The sequence below is a fragment of the Eschrichtius robustus genome, chromosome 17 (assembly GCF_028021215.1).
Source record: "Eschrichtius robustus isolate mEscRob2 chromosome 17, mEscRob2.pri, whole genome shotgun sequence".
NCBI classification, from domain to species: Eukaryota; Metazoa; Chordata; class Mammalia; order Artiodactyla; family Eschrichtiidae; genus Eschrichtius; species Eschrichtius robustus.
The window spans coordinates 64,623,653-64,642,008 of NC_090840.1; the positions used below are offsets into that span (position 1 = coordinate 64,623,653).

Genomic DNA, 18,356 nt, shown 5'->3' on the forward strand with positions numbered 1-18,356 from the left:
TGGGAGCGAAGAAGTACCAGAACTCACAGTAGGCACCAGGGCCTCTGGGCCAGGCATCGGGACAAGCGGCACTGGATCTGGTGGCTGAAATGTGGCACCACAGAGGTGTGACAAAGGTGACGGAGCCTGGAGGTCTGAGCCTGGGGATGCTTCTGGTCAAGCCTGCTTTATCTTTGGAAATACTAGGTATAAGCTAAACAAAAATAAGAAGCTAAATATAATATGTCTAAAACCAAATGAGCAAGCAGTCGAGATTGTTTTATTATTATTTTATTATTTGCTAGAAAGACTTTTCAATATGCAAGTGTGTTTCTTCCGAGAACTGCCCCAATGTGATCTCAAGAGTCCATGTTAACTCCTTTTCTGGAAACTTCCTTTTCTTAGTTGTTGTATTCTTGAAGAGCCTGGGCCATGAAGAGTTTGCCTAAGTTTTGAGCAGTGAACTCCTTGATGTTCTGGCAGTAAGTGTTAATCTGGCCTGTGCATTTGGGAAAGTGAGAAAGAGAGTCATAATGTTCCACAAACTGTAAAATGACCCAGAATACTAGTCAAACAAGAAAATCAGCATAATACAGCATCATCAGAATTTTATTTTATGTTTTGAATCAAAAACAAAAACGAAGCAGACACAGATATAGAGAACAAACTAGTGGTTACCAGTGGGGAGAGGGAAGGGGGGAGGGGTAATATGGGGGTAGGGAATAATAAGAGGCACGAACTATTAGGTATAAAATAAGCTACAAGGCTACATTGTACAACACAGGGAATATAGCCAGTATTTTATAATAGCTATAAATGGAGTATAACCTTGAAAAACTGTGATTCACTAAATTGTAACCCTGTAACATATAATATTGTATGGCAACTATACTTCAATAAAAATTTTTTTAAAAGAATTAAGAATTCTATTCGTTCATAAGGAATAATAAAGAATATAAGTTTTGTTGTTTGTTTTTTTTTAAAATAAGCTATCTTCCACTCTTGGTTACATGGATAATGAAGAAAAACAACAACTTTTAAAAAGATTACCAGCAGTTAAGCACATATTAGCTGTCAATCAAAACGTACTGACTGTGCAGACCAGACCAACACTGTAACTAAGACAAGTGAGAAAACAGCACTGGCTCTTCTTAGCCAGGTAGAAAGGAGACACCAAATCACAGAACTGTAAACTAACCAGACCCACCTGACCCGGACGTTAACTACAGTAGTTTTCAGTCTGTGCTCCAGAAATATCAATAGCCTCCTCCTGCACCCCCAGAGCCCAGACAGAGCATGAGCAAGGAGCCCATGTGAGGAAAGGGCTCCACCACTGCATTAGTCTTAAAACAAATGATCTAATCTGATGCAACAGTTACACATTTCTTGAGAGTATAAGAAATACAATTCTGCTTGAAGTGGCCCTTAAGTAAGTAATGTGTCTCAGTTTCCCGAATCTCATTTATACAGGTACCAGAAAGCTTTAAGGAATTTGGAATTTCCCCCACACTAAAAATATATCAACAGAATTGAGAAACTGCAGAAGACCAGCTTTTCTCTGAGTTGGATTTTCATTCTAACAAATCTCTCAGACAACTGGCTGACTGAATCAAACAGTATTCAACAACATTCATACAGAAATAAGGTGATTATAGCTAAATAAGGGCATGAATGTTATATATTCAAAATCAAGTCCTAGCATAGGACACAACGGCTCTACTACCTTAAGGCAGTGTTAAATGTTTATCCCCAGAGAAAGTCCATGGAGAGTTACATTCATGTTGCTACAATACAAGTCAAAGTAAGGGAAATACCTCTTTGAATCAAAAACTTCAGTTCAATTCAAACACCCACTTACACACTGGGCTCAAGGCTAGGCTAGAACATCAAAAGTAAGGGGTTTGAACTCAATGGCCTTTTTCATTATGAGATGATAAACACTTTTTCTTGGTTTCCATGAAAGATGACTCACACAAAACCTTCCCATTTTAGAAAGTTTATATAATCCCATCTCCAAAGTGTTTGTTTAGATAAACACAGAGTGAAGCACTGAAAGGACCTTAGAAATAACAAAGACTGACAAATTCTTAAATTTCAGAAATTACAGGTGCTAGATTCAAGTTCATCATTTAACCATTTAAAATACACTAACTTTTAGATGTCTTACCCTGTGCATCTCTCACTGTCTTCTGCTTCCTAAAGAATAAAGAAAACCAGCCATGCTCTGCACTGGCTAACAATACCTGCAATGAGCAGAGAATCCATCCTGGCAGGGGGTTGATGTGGTTTGAAGAGTTTGGACAGATCCTCCTCGGGGAGCGGGGGTTCTCCTCGACTCTGGCGCTGCATATTCTCCTGCTGGCGACGCTGCTGATACTAAAATTCAGAGAGGAAATGATTGGGTTATTTTTCTCTACCTGGGGAGAAAAAAGACCTCCCTCACTTATGTGATCAGCAAAATTCCACTGCTTTGAACTCCAATCTCGGTTTTATAAATGTAACCCTTCATAACTCTTGCTTTCTAAGAGGCTAAATATGGTAACAGTCAAAGAAAACTTCCTTGTTGTAAACTCTAGTGTCACTCTGAGCTCTAAGATTATATAGCTAATGATTTAGAAAAACAAAACTGGTTATGTGAGAAACATGGGGCTTACAGACAAAGAAGCTCAAGATTCATGAGCGAAAGGGAGTAACTTGACCAACTATGACAACTGGGTAAACAGCACTACAAGTATGATTCATCTTAACTTGAAAAACTAAGTAATGAAATACCGTATTGGGGAATTTTTTCAGCTTTATCCTTCTTGACCAAAGTAACAATAATACTGATGATGTTACTATTATAACGTCACCATTCCTGTTATTATTATAACAGTAAATACTACCAATTCCTAACAACAGATAATCATCTGTGCTTTAGCTCTACACCGAAGAATGAATATTAGCTCAGATAATGCTTCAAAAACTTTCAAACTCTGGATTCTTACGACTCAATGCAGAGAAAGTGGGGTTATATATAAAGGTATATATCAACTATAAACTTATAGTTCAAACTACAATCAAGACGCTAATAGCTGTGGATTGCTTACGATATCAGAGGAAATAATATCCCACACACAGCCTTAAAAGGTCAGGTAATGGGAAACCAGGGTAGGCTAGTAAAAATTTTAAGCCCTTAGATAAGGGAAGTAACTTGCTTTGCAAAAATTTCTACTCATTATGGGGTATGAGAGTAGAAGTAAGACAAATCTAAAAAGGGTTATGAATGGTGCCAAGTAGAAATAAATGTCAAATGCAAAAATTTATGACATACTAGAATTCTAAAAAATATCTCCTAAGATTGGTTTCCAGAATCAACTGTTTCATTGGTGACAGATTTTCAATTTGATCCTCCAGTTGGGTCTTTTACCTACAGGAAGAACCAGCAGGGGAATGGAATCAAGCTGGTTTTATTCTCCCCAGTTTATAAGAGATTTTCACCATCACCATCTTCACCACCATCTTTTCATTTAAAAATAAGATACTTTATAGATTTATATGTGTTTTAAAAATTCTATGTGTGTAGAAACGCAGTATTTTAAATTTCACTAAACATATGAACATTGGTATTAAATTAATTTTTTAAATATGATATTCTCAGAACCACTTAGTTGTGCTTAAAATCCTACAGTTACCAACATCTAGTTTAAAGTACATTTTAATGAACAGAGTAATCAAACACTCACATGTATGTACATTCTGGAATCAACTTATCTATGAATCAAATGCTAAGAACATTTCAGAGCAATATAGTCCAAAACAGTATTCCAGGAACTGTGAAAATCATGTGGCCTTCAGGCAACACTAATAAAGATTAAGATTAAATGGCCAGAGCAGTGTGGATGTGCATATGAGAATATCCAGGTAATTCCAGGTAAATCTGTATTATACTATCTATTTCACAGCAGTTGGTCTATTATTTCCTATCAAAATTGCTTGCTCTTAATCACAACTGCTCAGTTTTTTAAATGAACTGAGACTGATAACCGTACTGCAATGAGCCACTAGCAAACCAATTACAGTTAGTAAAGAAATGAGCTGTGACCCTCTAGAATCTCTCTGCCTCTGATTTTCTCAATAAATGTATCTCTTTTTTGCATAACCTTGGCATTACAATCTGAGCTTAATCTACCAGCTCTCTTCAAGATAGGTATTTTTAAGTACAACTTGTAAATAATATATTAGGAACATACTATATAAAGAATAATCTTTTAAAACATGATAGAGTTACTAGCTAAGGGTCAATGCTTTATCAAAGATAATTTAGATCATTTTGAAGATGACTCTTGAAGCAACATACTTCGAAAGGAATTCTATGTTTGTTGAATTTTCCCATAATACCAACCTGATGTTTCTGCTGCTGCTGTTTACTCGTGTTCCTCATGTATGTGTTATATTTAACTATATCTTGGCTCATTTCATCCACTCTGTCCATCAGCAACTGGAGGGTCTTCCCCAAATGACTGCTGAAATATAAAGTAAGTATACTGACATGTCATACTTGAAAGTTATAGCTCTGCCACTGCTCTAAGTAGTTTTGAGATATTAAACTGATCTGCCATTTGCTAAAAAAAATGAAAGCACACACATACAGGAAAGCAAAGGCAGAGGAGAGAAAGGTAGTCAGCTTGTTATTAAACTTTCCATATCGAACCCACAACTATTAACTACAAGGGTATCTGAAATAGGTCAATTTCTTAGTGTCAGAGCATACACATGTCAGAGTAGAAAGAGTTAAACATATCTAGCAGGGTATCTAAAATGGGTACTTTCTGAACTATCAAGTTTAACCTAGGCTCAGTACTCCTGAATCCGTTTCCTGAGCCCCACCTCCGCTCTCCCCAGTTGTGCTCCAGAGCATTGAAATCAGTAGCCACAGAAAGGAAGAACCGGCAAACAGACTGAGACTTCTGGCACATGATTTCTCTACCCAGCAGGTTCTGAAAGAGTAACAATAGTATTTATTCTGCAAGGCCAAAGGAAGAAAGAGGGCTCCTTCCCCTCTGCCCTTCCCAGAATCTGAAGTACAGTCATTCATCTTTCTTTTCCTCTCCATAAATTTCTACTGCAGCTTACTTACCAAAATCTTCTTACAAAGTGATGCTAATGGTTAGTACGACACCCACCATATTCACTGATTTCTGCCCACAACTATCTCCTACCATGTTAAGGCCCACTACACATATACGTACTCTAAAAATAACTAGCTGACAAATAGTACTCACTCATTCATTCCACACAGGTATCTACTAAACACCTATTATGTTCCAGCCTCAGTGTTAGCAAATAAGGAGACACTAGTGGATGAGACATTCCTGGTCTCGGTCTTCACTGAGCTTACAATTGATGGGGAGAGGGGAGGAGGGAAGAGGGGAGATAAGACACTTAGATAGTGTGGTCAGAATATCTCTTTTAAAAGGTGACAGGCTGAAAGCACAAGATTAGAAGGAATCAGCCATGCAGAAAGTATTCTAGGTGAAAGAAAGCCCAAGTGCTGAAGGCCTGAGGTGGGTAAGAACTAGACAGGTAAAAAGAGGAGGCCTGGCATGGGAGGAGCACAGAGACAGGCTAGGGAGGCCAGACAAGCACGTACGAGAAGCCATTAGCTGCCTCACACAACACCCCAACCACACGGTCACTTAGTGTGAATGAGAACCCGCGACTCTGACATGAACCCTGGTGACATGTTTTGCCTTAAATTTTAAAACGATTTAGCCTGGCTGTTATGCAGAGAATACACCGGAGGGTAGCAACTAGGAGACGGTTAAGAGTCCACTGTGGAGTGCTGGCAAGAATGTGGAGAAATTAGAATACTCGTGCACTGTGGGGAGAATGTAAAATGGTGCGGCCACTGTGGAGAAGTTTGGTGGTTCCTCAAAAAGTTAAACATAGGGTTACCATAAAACCCAGCAATTCTACTCCTAGGTATATACTCAAGAGAACTGAAAACTTATGCTTACACAAAAAAACTTGTACATGTATGTTAATAGCTGCGTTATTCAAAACAGACAGAAATTGGGGGAAAAACCCGAAAAGGATGAATGGATAAACAAACTGTGATTTGTCCATACAATGAAATACTACTGAGTTATAAAAAGAACAAAGTACTGATATATGAATGAAACTTAAAGACATTATACTAAGTGAAAGAAGCCAGACACAAAAGGCCACTTACAACATGGTTCCATTTATAGGAAACGTCCAGAAGAGACAAATCCCCAGAGACAGAAAGTAACTACTGGCTGCAAGGGGATGAGGGGAGGAGAAGTGACTACTTAGAGGCATGGGGTTTCTGCTTGGGGTGATGAAAATGTTTCAAAATTAGTGGTAATGATTGCACAATATTGCAAATGTATTAAAAACCACTGAACTGTATTCTTTAAAAATGGTTAAAATGGTAGATTTTATTTTACATGAATTTTATTTTAAAACTGCACGCGCACGCACAAACACACACACACACACACACACACCATCTACTGTGGCATTGCAGAGAGAAGTAGTGGCGGCTTGGAACAGCCCAGTGGCAGTGAACATGGAGAAAAGTGGGCAGAACTGAGAGAGGAATCAAGGGCGACTCCCAGTTTCCTGGCTTGAGCAGCTGAACAGTTGGTTACGGCACTTACAGAGAAAGAAAAGGCTGAGGAAGAAACAGACTGGGAATATTGGGAATGACTAAAAGTAAATCCAGTTAAAACATGGATTCCATCTGTAACCTGAAGCTTTGGCTCTTTATCTTAAATAACAGACAGAGCATAGATCTGGTGTGTGTGTGTGTGTGTGTGTGCGTGCGTGCGTGCGTGCGTGCGTGCGCGCGCGTGTGCGTGTGTGTGTGTGTGTGTAGATAAATTTATCTTTTAATCCCAGGTCTGGCACTATCTAACTTACCTCGATCCAGCAGCTTGGTCTAATGGCTTAACTGAAGAATCAAGTGCTTTTTTCAAATTAAATTTTATTTCATATTTATCTTATTCCATTGTAATTTTGTGAACCATTTTTCACTTTTAAATATTTCTTCTTTGGACATCAGATTAAGTATTCACTTCTCTGTTCTTTTCCAATTTCTTAATGGTCTGATTTTAATTCATCCATAATTTGAGCTGATGGTGCAAGATCGGGAATTAAAACGATTTTTATTTTCCCCAATAGCTAATCAAATGTCCAGATCCACTGATTATTTAGTGACAATGCTTTCCAAGTAACTTCAGGGCTGAAATTTAACAATACTGTGTCCTCTCACATGCATTCTTTCAACACACATTACTGAGTCCATACTTACTTTTCCAGTCACTCTGTTATAAGATACTATATAAGACATTGTTGCACTCAAAGCATTCTAGTGAGAAGCAAGGAACACAAAAAGAGATGCAACACAGTGGCAGTAGATTCTATAACAGAACAGAAGCATAAAAGATAGTTTGGTAGGATCAGATGAGACTTTCCAGATTACCGTGACAGCTGAATTTTGAGTTTCTGAAGGAGCTGAAGATGGGAGTTGGAGACAAGGAAGATGCAGAGGGACACTGCAGATACTGTGTGTAGGTAGCACGGTCAGAGACACTGGCATGAAAAGCATGATACATCTGAAGCACTGCAAGTAACTCAGTCCATCAGAAGCACGGGAGAAGGGCAAGACGGGGAAAAAAGGGAGCAATGAAACTGAAGAGGCAAACAGCCACAGTGCAAAGGCTCTTGGAAGCTGGGCTATGAGTTTGGATGCTACTCCAAGGGCAATGGGGACTCAGCCAAAAATTTTAAGCAAAGGAGTAATATGATCATACAATTTGCATTTAGCAAGATCACTGCAATGAGAGAGGAAAAGGTTAGAAGCAGGAAGTTAGGAGACTGTGAAAGTAATCAGGAAAAGAAATAATGAGGCCCTGACCTAAGGTAGCAAAAGACAAGGAATAAGATGAAATCACCCCAGGAATCACACACAGGAAGACAGACCCCAAGGAACACTGATATTTAGGGATGAGCAGAAGAAGGTTGACTGGGGAGAATGAGAAGTAACCCAGAAGTAACCCAGTGGTAGTATCCTAAACTACAAAGGAAGTATTATTTCAGGAAGAAGGTATTATCAACATATTAAGTTTTCAACACTCTATAACATCCAGCAGTATCGTGATAAAGTCATCTTTTGCAACTTCAGCGAGAACTCTTAACAACACAGAACAGATGGAATGCTAAGTGTTTAGGATAAGTGGAAAGTGAGTAAATACAGACAGCGACATACAGAAAATCCTATGAAGAAGTCTGACTGAAAAAAAAAAAAAAAAAAAAAGGGAGACAATGAAGTAAAAGGTTAAAGGAGATGGATGATAACGGCACGAGGTCTAAAGGTGTTTTTTTTGTAACTTTGTTGTTTAAGATGACGGTGACTTTACACAAGTTTAAATGTCCTTACTTACTCTTAGGAGATGCATGTTCAAGTATTTAGGGGTTAAGTGCCACGTCTGCAATTTACTTTCAAATGGTTCAGGAAAGAAAGTACCCATTTACGTCTGGAGAGAGAACGAGAACAGGTGCAAATGTAGCAACACATACACCTGGTGAATACAGGTAAATGTTTATGGGTGTTCACTGTATTACTTACTATCCTTTCAATTTTTCTCAACTGTCGAGCATTAAAAAAAAAAAAAAAATTAATGGGAAAATCCAGTCAATAAACGTAACAGAAAAGAACCAGTACAGAGAGGAACTGGAGATACCCAAGGAGAGAGGGTGCAGAAAAAGAGAGACCCGGATGAGGCCTCAGGGGAGACCCTGATCCCTCATTTTCACCAGTGGAAGAACTGAGGCCCAAAGAACTATATTAAATACAAGAAATACTGTAATTAACTACATGATTACTTGTTAAATAAGTCATTTATGTTCTTAAGTGCAGAAGAAATTCACAGAAGGGAAAGATCACCACCAATCCTTGACTGGGTGATCGAGGAGAGAGCAGTGACACTGGAGAAAGCCATTAAGAAGAGTTAACTGCCATTGCAGAGAAAGATCTATTATTTTTTCCAGACCTTACATCTTGGAGACTGACTACACTGATTTTAGCAATGAGAAAGGTGCTACTAGAAGAGAACTTCCCTCTCTACTAAAAAGCGTCTTTAATGGAAAGTACTAACATTACGTGTTGTAGGTATATGTAATTATAGTGAAAGAGCACAAGCGCAGGTGTGCGGACTTTAAACATTTCATAACATTTCTGTTGCTACAGTGCTCTTCAGAAATCTAACCAATACGAAATACGTGAAAATCTGCACAGTACGGGTCTTGAAGGGCAAAAGGAAGTAACAATAATACAGAACTGTTTCACAGATAACACTCATAGGAAATCAGGTCCACTACCAAGAGCAACTTTATGGGGATCTTTTCAGTACCAGTTCAACGAGAAGAGTGAAACAGGGAGTTATTGTTGGCAGTTTCAATAATATAGTCTTTTCTTTTACTGCCAAGGAAACAAAGAACTGAAAACAGATAACTTAAACAGATGTGAACCGAGAGGTGCAGTGATAAGTCTGCTCTGGCTACAGTATCAATTTGTCCTTATTTTCCTTCATGTATGATGCCCACCCTTAGTTTACTTTTTTAAAGAGGAAATAAGAACAGAATTGTTTTTGCATGTGTGAAAAGCCAAAGGCTTGTGTAACAGATTTTTAAAAATTAATAAAGGCTGTTATGAAATAACCATTACCAGAACTTCCATCTAATAAAATTAAAATTAAGAATTAGAATTTTTTAAATGAAAGGGAATACAATATGTTTTATTCATAGCATAAAGCAAATTTATCAGGTAAATCAAAGAACTGGAACACGCATATGGGTTGTGATAAGCAAGACCAAGCAAAATGTTTAAGGAGCTACTTCAGAATGATTTCTGATGCGGTTTCTTAGAAAAAAATTTTACGGCAAATGATGATTAGCATCATCATGCTACTAATGTTAGAAATTAAAATTTGAGAGGTACAAAGGTTACACTTCAGTCTTTTAAATTAGTACTATCAATTTGTGCCAATGTAACAGTCCATTAGTATAAGCACGGCTTCAAGGTTGCTTCTTTTTTTTTTTTTTTTCCTCCCAACAGGAACACCAATTTACCCTTTTAAATAACTTCACATGGAAAGCAAACGTCTTCTCTTCCTATTTCACATAAAATACAGAAGATAAAAACTATAATAAAATATCTGTCCAGATCTTAGTTGCTATGGCAAACTGGGAACATTTTCTTGGCTATTCTAAATGCTGCTTTGGACAAACAGACATTACAGACCAGCTCATTGGTAATGGGAAAGCAGAGAAGGTCTGTATTTGTTTTGTATCCTCAATAAAGGAAGCTTGGGGAAAGGTGAAGACATAAATAATATGTAAGCGAAAGCTTTCACATAGTAAATTTAAAATTATTATATAACTATATACTTAATACATCAAATTGCATGCTGAAAAAGGTTCTTAGCTCAATGCTTTAAATACAGGTGTGCCCAGTGTGTTTGTGAAAGCAATGAAGAAAAATATGACCTTCTAAAAGAGACAAATTAAAGGACTATTGTGAACATACGTTTGCAGTCAAACAGTACACTCACTCTTTAGTGCCAAATGACCCTTGCAACCTTGCTGTATTACTGAGCACTCCATTTACCATCCAGTTTCCATCTCCTTCCCCTGTTAAGACTTTCTAGTGGCCTCTGTGATGAATTCATGCAATGAAGGTGGCACTTCAACCACAGTCCCACCCATCCCAGTGCATGGAGAAGAACACTGGGTACACTGGTCCTTCTGGGTTTATCCCTACTTGTCTTATATTGAAGAAGTACAAAGCCTGCGTATTCTTTTGTACTAGCTTCTATCTGGGATAACTAGAAACCTGATAAATAACTGAGCTTCTGTTCCAAACTGGTTGCTTTATGAAAACACACCTTGTTTTTCTAAGCCATTCAGCAAATGCATACTGATAGATTACCTACTTGCTATTAGCCTTCTCCTGCCACAAAACAATCACTAACATCAAGCTTAAAGGGAATTTAAGAGGAGCTATACACATGACTCTCTTCATATTTCTGTTAAAAGCAATAAATGAGGGGAAATGAAACATTAATTCCATAAAGGAAATAATCTGTTTTAGACCACCTCAGTCAGCATTTTATCAATATAATAAATAATATCTTAGCAACTAGATAGCTAAAGCAGTCACGATGAAGCAAATGATGTCACCACTGTCTAAGATAGCAAAAGCCAGTGTCAGGTTCAGAAAATTCTAATTTTGGTTGAAAATTCAAATGGAAAGTTTACTGCTAAAAGAGTCTACATCTGAACAAGGGCAAATGCCACAGTAAAACAGAGAAGCATTTTTGGTTTGCTCCCAAGCATTATTAAACATCCAGACATAATACCATAGCCTCTAAGGACACTGTACAATAAATGAAGCTGAGCCAAATCAAAACACCCCTCCCCTGTGGGCATGTACCATCTCAAAGCAAAAATGACACAGAAAAGGCAGCAGAGGGTTCCTACAATAACAGGAGCTATTAGTATTCAAACACCATCTCACTTTATCAATAACCACGGTGTTTTTCCTGGGATTTTGGCAGAGCTGGACAAGTTCTACATGTTGTTACTATGTCTTAAGAACCTCAAAATGTGCTTAAGTAATTTTCTTCTTGTTTCACAGGTTAAAGTCTAAGTAAAAGGCTCTTTTGCAGAAAGTGATTAAAAAAGGGACTTTTCATTAGACAGGGCCGCTTACCTGCTAGCAAGACTGAGCAATTCATGTTTATCTGCTACAGCTGACTTCTTCTCAAGCTCCCACATTAGGACGTTGATCAGATGTGAATTTTTAATTACAATCGGCACTTCTTCAAACATGTGCTCAAAGGTGATATTTCCCTTTTTCAATCTGTGAAGCATGTTAAAAATACGTTAGTCTGGTGGTCAGAAGTAAGTGTTAAAGTGATTATTTCATACATTTTCCCTAATTACAGGCCCTCTTCAGGATTTTTGTTTGTCTCATTAGCACTCTTTTAAAAAGGGAGAGAAACTAGAGTTTTACCGAGTCAAGCATAAGTCGAGTGATTTGAACAACTCTGAAAATGATCCAAGTTGGAGCTCTAAGACTAGAAAATAAGACTCTTAGCAAAAGAAACTATTGTTTCTTCACAATCAGGTATCTTCAAAATTTCAGATACGAAAATGTAAATGCCATAGGAAATCATGCTATATAATCTACATCTAAAACATTTAAAATAGCTAGAAAAGAGAAATACTCTAGTTTTTGGAAAGTTCACTTTAAAAGCCAACTGAACTCGAGAGATTAACAAGTAGCAGGACACTCACACGTTACTCCACACGCAGTGGCTGAGAACACAGCAAGAACGCAACTCCTCATAGTTTAGTTATAACTACCATGCCCAGGAATTGTTCATGAGTTAGCTTTTCTTTTTAAATTCTTTGCATCTTAATTTCTTTAGGAGCCAAATGGTAAACTAGTAATGAACTGTCTGTCCTACATGAAGTCAAAAGCACTAACTTTAATAAGAAATAAAAATTCCTATAATTAACAGAAAATGAAAGAATTCTGAATTTTTAAAATTTTAATGTAAATATTCCAATGCCATTATGTAGGATCACAAAACAGCTTTTTCAATTAATTCTTTGCATACCTGTCACCCATAAAATATCCAAAAAATCCACATTCCTTACTGAACCCTAAAAAATATTTGTATCTTTCCACACACCACCCCCCCCCATGAAACAGGAGGTCAGAAAATAAGACAAACAGCTCACAACTGTTCTGACACAGAACTTACAATCTGACAGCCACTGAACACTCACTCATCCCATCTCCCTTTATTTAATCATATATTTCTTCAAATCCAGTAGCTAATTAATCCCCACTCTAACTGAATTCACCCATGCTGAGAACAACAGATGAGACATTCCATAAAGAACAGTTTAAACATGGAAAGGGAGAAATCAAGTGGCACTCAGCCATGCAGAAACTTCTACCGTCCACATGGCAAAAGCATTACCACACCACCACCGAGGATTCAATACATGTGGCAAACTAATATCTTAAAAGAAAAACACCCGATCCTTAACACATGCCTTATAGGCCCCCAAACACTTACGCTTCGGGAGAAAAATCCTTCTCTTTACAAACTTCCATCAGTTTAGGAGTCAGTCTGTATGCCTTTAGTGAGAGAGACCCTTGGGCAGTTTTTATGGGATCTCAAATAAGGAAAAGAAAAAGAAATTACTAAGAATTCTGTCGCTACCAGTGCCCAAATGACACTGGTTCTGGGCACATTCTGTTAATTATCATAGTCTTTGCAAAACGAAGATCAAAATAAATAATCAGAACACAGTTTGAAGCAGATTCAAACCAGCATAGCAAACAGTAAGTGAAAATGCAGGAACCTATCATCCTACTTTTAATAGGCAGAATAACTTCCTCCCGAAAGTATAAACAGAAGATACAAAACACAGTTATTTTCAAATCTGTTCCTCAGCTAGAACCAGCAATCTTGACAAGAATTAAATATAGCATATGTTCTATACATCTTACATATAATTAGAATTAATTGTATAATTAGAAGGAAAATCCTAATGCATATTAAACATGAAAATTCACTGGACGCATTGTGTAGTTCTTAGTCCACTAATTTAAATGAACAGCCCTTCCAAAATTTATCCATCCTAACAATCACTGTTCAAATTTTTTAGTTAAAGCAGATTCTAAAAACAAAACCACTAAAGTCAAAGTGCAATCACAAGTGTCTCTTTAGTTTTAGAGAAACTAATTTTGTCAAAGCTAACTGCTTAAACACTCCGTGAGTAAGGGAGCTTAGCACTTGCTGCATGATAACGGCTCCGGCATGCCAATATTCGCCTAAAACCTGTGTTAACATTCATGTTGCCTGAAACTTAACACAGTGAAACTTTTAGCGATAGGTGATAAAATGAAAACCAAAATAGATTGAAACAAGTGGAAAATTCATCAAGGTCTGATGATGCAATGTTTCCAGCCAGTATAAGTACACTTTAACAACTTGTTCTTTACTGTAATCCAATTGTTAACATACTGAAACAATTTGGGGGCAGCTCATAAGATTGATCGTATTCATTAGTATTTTTTCTGACAGATACTCAGGACGTTACATTTACTTCTCAGCTGGAAACTATATGCAAGTCTGCCAGATATGGCAAACTGTGAGTGTTTGGGGAGGGGGAAGGCTATAAAGCTGTTAAATTGCCTACAGTTCTGATACAGCACAGAACATCTGGTCTGGAGAGCTTGAGGAAACACCATTAAATAGGCCGAAAAGAAAAAAATCTTTGTGCTAAGAAACAGTCCAGGTTTTGTACGCTGCTGTCAGAGGTATAAAAAAAACTTGGCACACTGTGTTATGATTGGTCAGTCACGTACAGAGCCAGACACTCTAGCAATCGGGGTTTGTTAGACATCTGGTCTAGTTCCACCAGCCCCTTCAAATGAGGGAGGGGAGATGGAGGAATAAAAATGAAGCAGCTACTCCAGCATTCCAAAATGTACACATCAGGGCTCTGATAGCAAGAAAAATAAACAGAAAGAAGGAAACCCTGTCTAGACTTAGCTGCTGCTGAGGCTGCTGCAGAAACAGGCTTGGTATTTACTTGAGAAGGCCTGCCAGGCTGCTCTTAGAGGCGAAAAGACAGAAAGCAAAAATAGTAGTAGTAGTAATAATATTAAGGGAAGAAAAGAATAATAAAGGAAACTCCTACTAACCGTAAATGAGAACGACAGATTCTTCAATGGCATGCTGGTAACTGAACTGAGAATCCAGAAGCGCCCGGGTGACGAACGAGCCGTAGTATGTGGACTGGTACCAGCCCACGTGGAGATGGTCGATGTTTACGTGGCGAAGGCTCCGCATCATTTCCATCTGATATTGGACTAGAGGATGGGGACGAGGGGGACAAAAGAAAAACTATGTAATTACATTACCCAGATTAAAAACAAGCCCTTCTGGAAACAAATTTCTACACAACTATTTATTAGCTAAAGGGAACAGGTTTCCAGATTTTAAATTCATTCGCTTCACATGTAAAGAAAACAAATTAAGCTTTCAAATCATTAGGGCATTCCTTTTCTCATCAACAAAAGCACATTTTGTAGAAACAGTATTAAAAATGTAATAATAATGCCTTATTCCAAACAAGTAATTATTTATTAAATGTGTCTCCACTTTTAAGGAAAAAATTTGTGTGATTACTAAATTGGTTGGTTTTAAGAAGTTATGTTTGAATAAATAAGTTGAGAGTAGTTATCGATGTCTTCAACACAGCTTTTAGAACTGAGAAGTTAAAACCATCAAGAAAACCAACAGGAAAACAATTAACTACCACATTATTTAAGTATGAACAGGATACAAGCTGTAGCTGATTAAAAATATAAGAATTCATTTTTGCCTTCAACTGGTGCCCCCTGCTGCATGTGCTAAATTTAGAAAAGAATTCTTTTTTCTTGTCTGTGTGTTCCTTTGTGTTAAGTAATCACCAGTATTTTTTTTTCATTAGAATAGATGTATTTTAATCGCCATGTATAGAATGAAACAGTTGGATGACTTTTACATGTCAAATTAATGACTATAATGTATATTATTAACTCAAAGCCGTATTACTAGAAAAATGGGTGCAGACACTATAATAAATAATGTATTCTAAAAAGCAATATAGGCCAATAATGAGTAGCAAATATGTAAAACAGGAGAAAATTTTATAGTTGACATAATATTCAAGCTATTTCTATTATAATAAAAACGCATGACTGTGTTTAGTAAACATATTTGCTTAACTCAAAATCTAACCATTTCATTTTCAAAACTCTTAATCAGGTTTTAGCAAGAGTAAAGTTAAATGTCTGTCATTTCCTTGGTTATAGCACTACGGTTTTACAAAGCAAACAAAATTCAGGATCATAAAGTATAAAAGAAACTTCCCCAGATGGACACGGTCTTTTCCAACACGTGTTACTAGGTAAAGAAAGTATAAATCTGCTTATTCCAAGGAAGGTTATATTTCTTATGATAAAAGATGGCAGCCAACTCATCAACTACTCAAGAATTATGTGTTTTTTGAAGTTTTCTTTTTATATACAATATGATGGCCTCAAGAAGAAGCAGTATAAAATTAACACGGTAATCTTGAATCAATTATCTCTTATCTTAATTTTTTCGCTCTCTAGCATATAAGATACCCCCCTTCCTAGCCAGTTTAACAGATTCCTATCAACCACATAAAACTGGGATAGAACCATCGCTATTGTCTCTTTCTGCTTTAAAATTTCGTAACTCTTTTAAAGTAAAATCACTGATTTGGCTAGTAAAATTTAATCAAATGTAACTTATGAATGAAAAATTCTAATATCACCAGTAAAACAGGAGCCAGAACTAAATTTAATATTTATTTTAAAGGGATAGGAAAGAGGAGACGGGGAGCAATTACCAAGCAACTGACAGTACAAACACGATTTTATAGGATGAGTTTTTTAAAATTGGTACTTCTAAAACATCTGTCAATGTACAATTTAGCTGTAATATAAGCAGAAGACAGATTCTACCAACTGGCAATAGTAGAAAAGAAGAAAAGACCCGGAATCCTAGACCCGGATCTAGGTTCTCATGTCGGCTCTGAGATTTCTGCCGTGGGGAATCTTGCTGTCCTTCTCTGATGCTCAGTTTTCCCATCTCCAAAAAGATCTGAGAGCTCATCCCAGTCAAAATGCTACGATTCCACACTGTTCACTGGATATGCTAATTACAAGTAATGATTTTTCTATAAACTAAAGCAGGTAGCATGCATTAATAATTAAAATAAAAGTGCTTTCCTATGAAAAATATTCTGTAATCTTACTAAGTCAAACAGCCTGAATACAACAGATTTTATAATAGCATTTTCAGGATGCATGAAGTAGAAAACTTTACAATCAGTAGCAAACCTCCAGATTCCTTCTTCATCCAGAGTCTTACCCATCTTACAGCCCCTTGGTTAACGATAAGGAGGAAAATGAAGTGTTTCTCTCAGCTAGAGAAGAGACTAAATACTAAGCCTATGAATGAAGCCTGTCGCCCTCGGAGTTACCATTGTAATAATTGCCAATGTATTTATTTCTGGGGATTGAGGGATGAAGAAATAAACCTCTATATTATGGGCGAGGTTGGAGGTGGGGGGAGCACTTCTATTTTCCTCTTCCACAGCTTAGAAAATCATGACATACAAGATTTTACGAGGCTTTAATAAAAATTTATTTTTAAGGTCATAAGAGTTTTCATAGGATGAAAATACAAATTTAAGGGTTAAGAGCAATGACAGGTGAGTTAATAAAATTGCTTTTGAAAATCTACAATGAACTGGAATTTCACTATTACACACAAAAAACATATGTGAAATTTCAGGTCATTCTTCATCTAGGTTTAGACTTACCACCCCAATTTTTTAAATTAAGAAACACAACTTTTTTTTTTTTTTTTTTTTTTTTTTAATGAATGTCCTCTTGGAGGTATCAGAGCAAGAAAGGATCTAAAAAGACTACAAGTGATCCTTGAAAAGGTGAGGGTAAGGGTGCTAGAGCTCCAAAGTGAAGTTGGGGTGCACTGAGGTCCAGTCCTCGCTGGAACTACACATATGAGGCTCCAATAAATGCACAGTTTAAAGAGGTTACTTCGATGTAATAAAAAAAAATTTTTTTAAAGAAGTCATATTTGTTCTATTATATGCAAGCAAGAGACAACTCAGAAACAGCCAAGTGAATTTTGATCTCTGCAGTCTTTTAGGTCTATGTCCTTGTTCTTATGTTAACACAGACATGTGACCCTTGTCTCCTTTCACAGTTTTTCCTCCTCCTCCAATCCAAGTTCTCAAAAAGTACAAAATCAAACCCTACAAAAGCTTCCCGGTAAACCTAAGTGGGGATAAGAAATGCACAGCAGACTGTCCCACTAAACTGTCTCAAAACTGTGCTCCCAACACACCCATTAATCAACTGAGTTGAGCTGCCACACCAGCTGACACCCATTTACCCTCTGACAAGGAAAAAAAAGTCGCGATACAGTGACATGCCAGTAAACTTTACACAGGAAATAAGGAACGATCATTCCAGATTCTAATCTCCCAGGCAAATGCCACTGCTTTAGTGGCTCTGCTAGTCTAGTCCCTCTCAGGAGTTATGCTGGAGGTGGAGGGGAGGGATACCGGGGGTGGGCAGGTGAGGCACAAACAAGAGACCCAGTTTAGCTAGGACACTGGGTAAACAGAAAGGGGAAGGGCTCGTGCTATCTGGAAAGGACTGTGAGGACGTGTGTCCCAGC

At 37.4% G+C, this 18,356-nt stretch overlaps 1 protein-coding gene across 2 annotated transcripts in view; it reads right to left on the bottom strand.

Annotated features, from left to right (window-relative positions):
• Positions 1 to 254: 254 nt before the first annotated feature.
• Positions 255 to 18,356, bottom strand: part of EIF3H (eukaryotic translation initiation factor 3 subunit H) — an 86,418-nt gene continuing 68,316 nt past the window's right edge. Inside the window, exons 3-8 of one of the 2 annotated variants that reach the window (XM_068525864.1) lie at positions 14,777 to 14,944; positions 13,140 to 13,239; positions 11,759 to 11,908; positions 4,364 to 4,481; positions 2,223 to 2,355; positions 255 to 478 (exon numbers count right to left, since the gene is read on the bottom strand). In XM_068525864.1, coding sequence (XP_068381965.1) covers positions 381 to 478; positions 2,223 to 2,355; positions 4,364 to 4,481; positions 11,759 to 11,908; positions 13,140 to 13,239; positions 14,777 to 14,944 — 767 coding nt within the window. In that variant the 3' untranslated portion in view covers positions 255 to 380. Of the gene's footprint in view, positions 479 to 2,222; positions 2,356 to 4,363; positions 4,485 to 11,758; positions 11,909 to 13,139; positions 13,240 to 14,776; positions 14,945 to 18,356 lie in introns of both variants that reach the window. The other variant, XM_068525863.1, reaches the window with a different exon arrangement.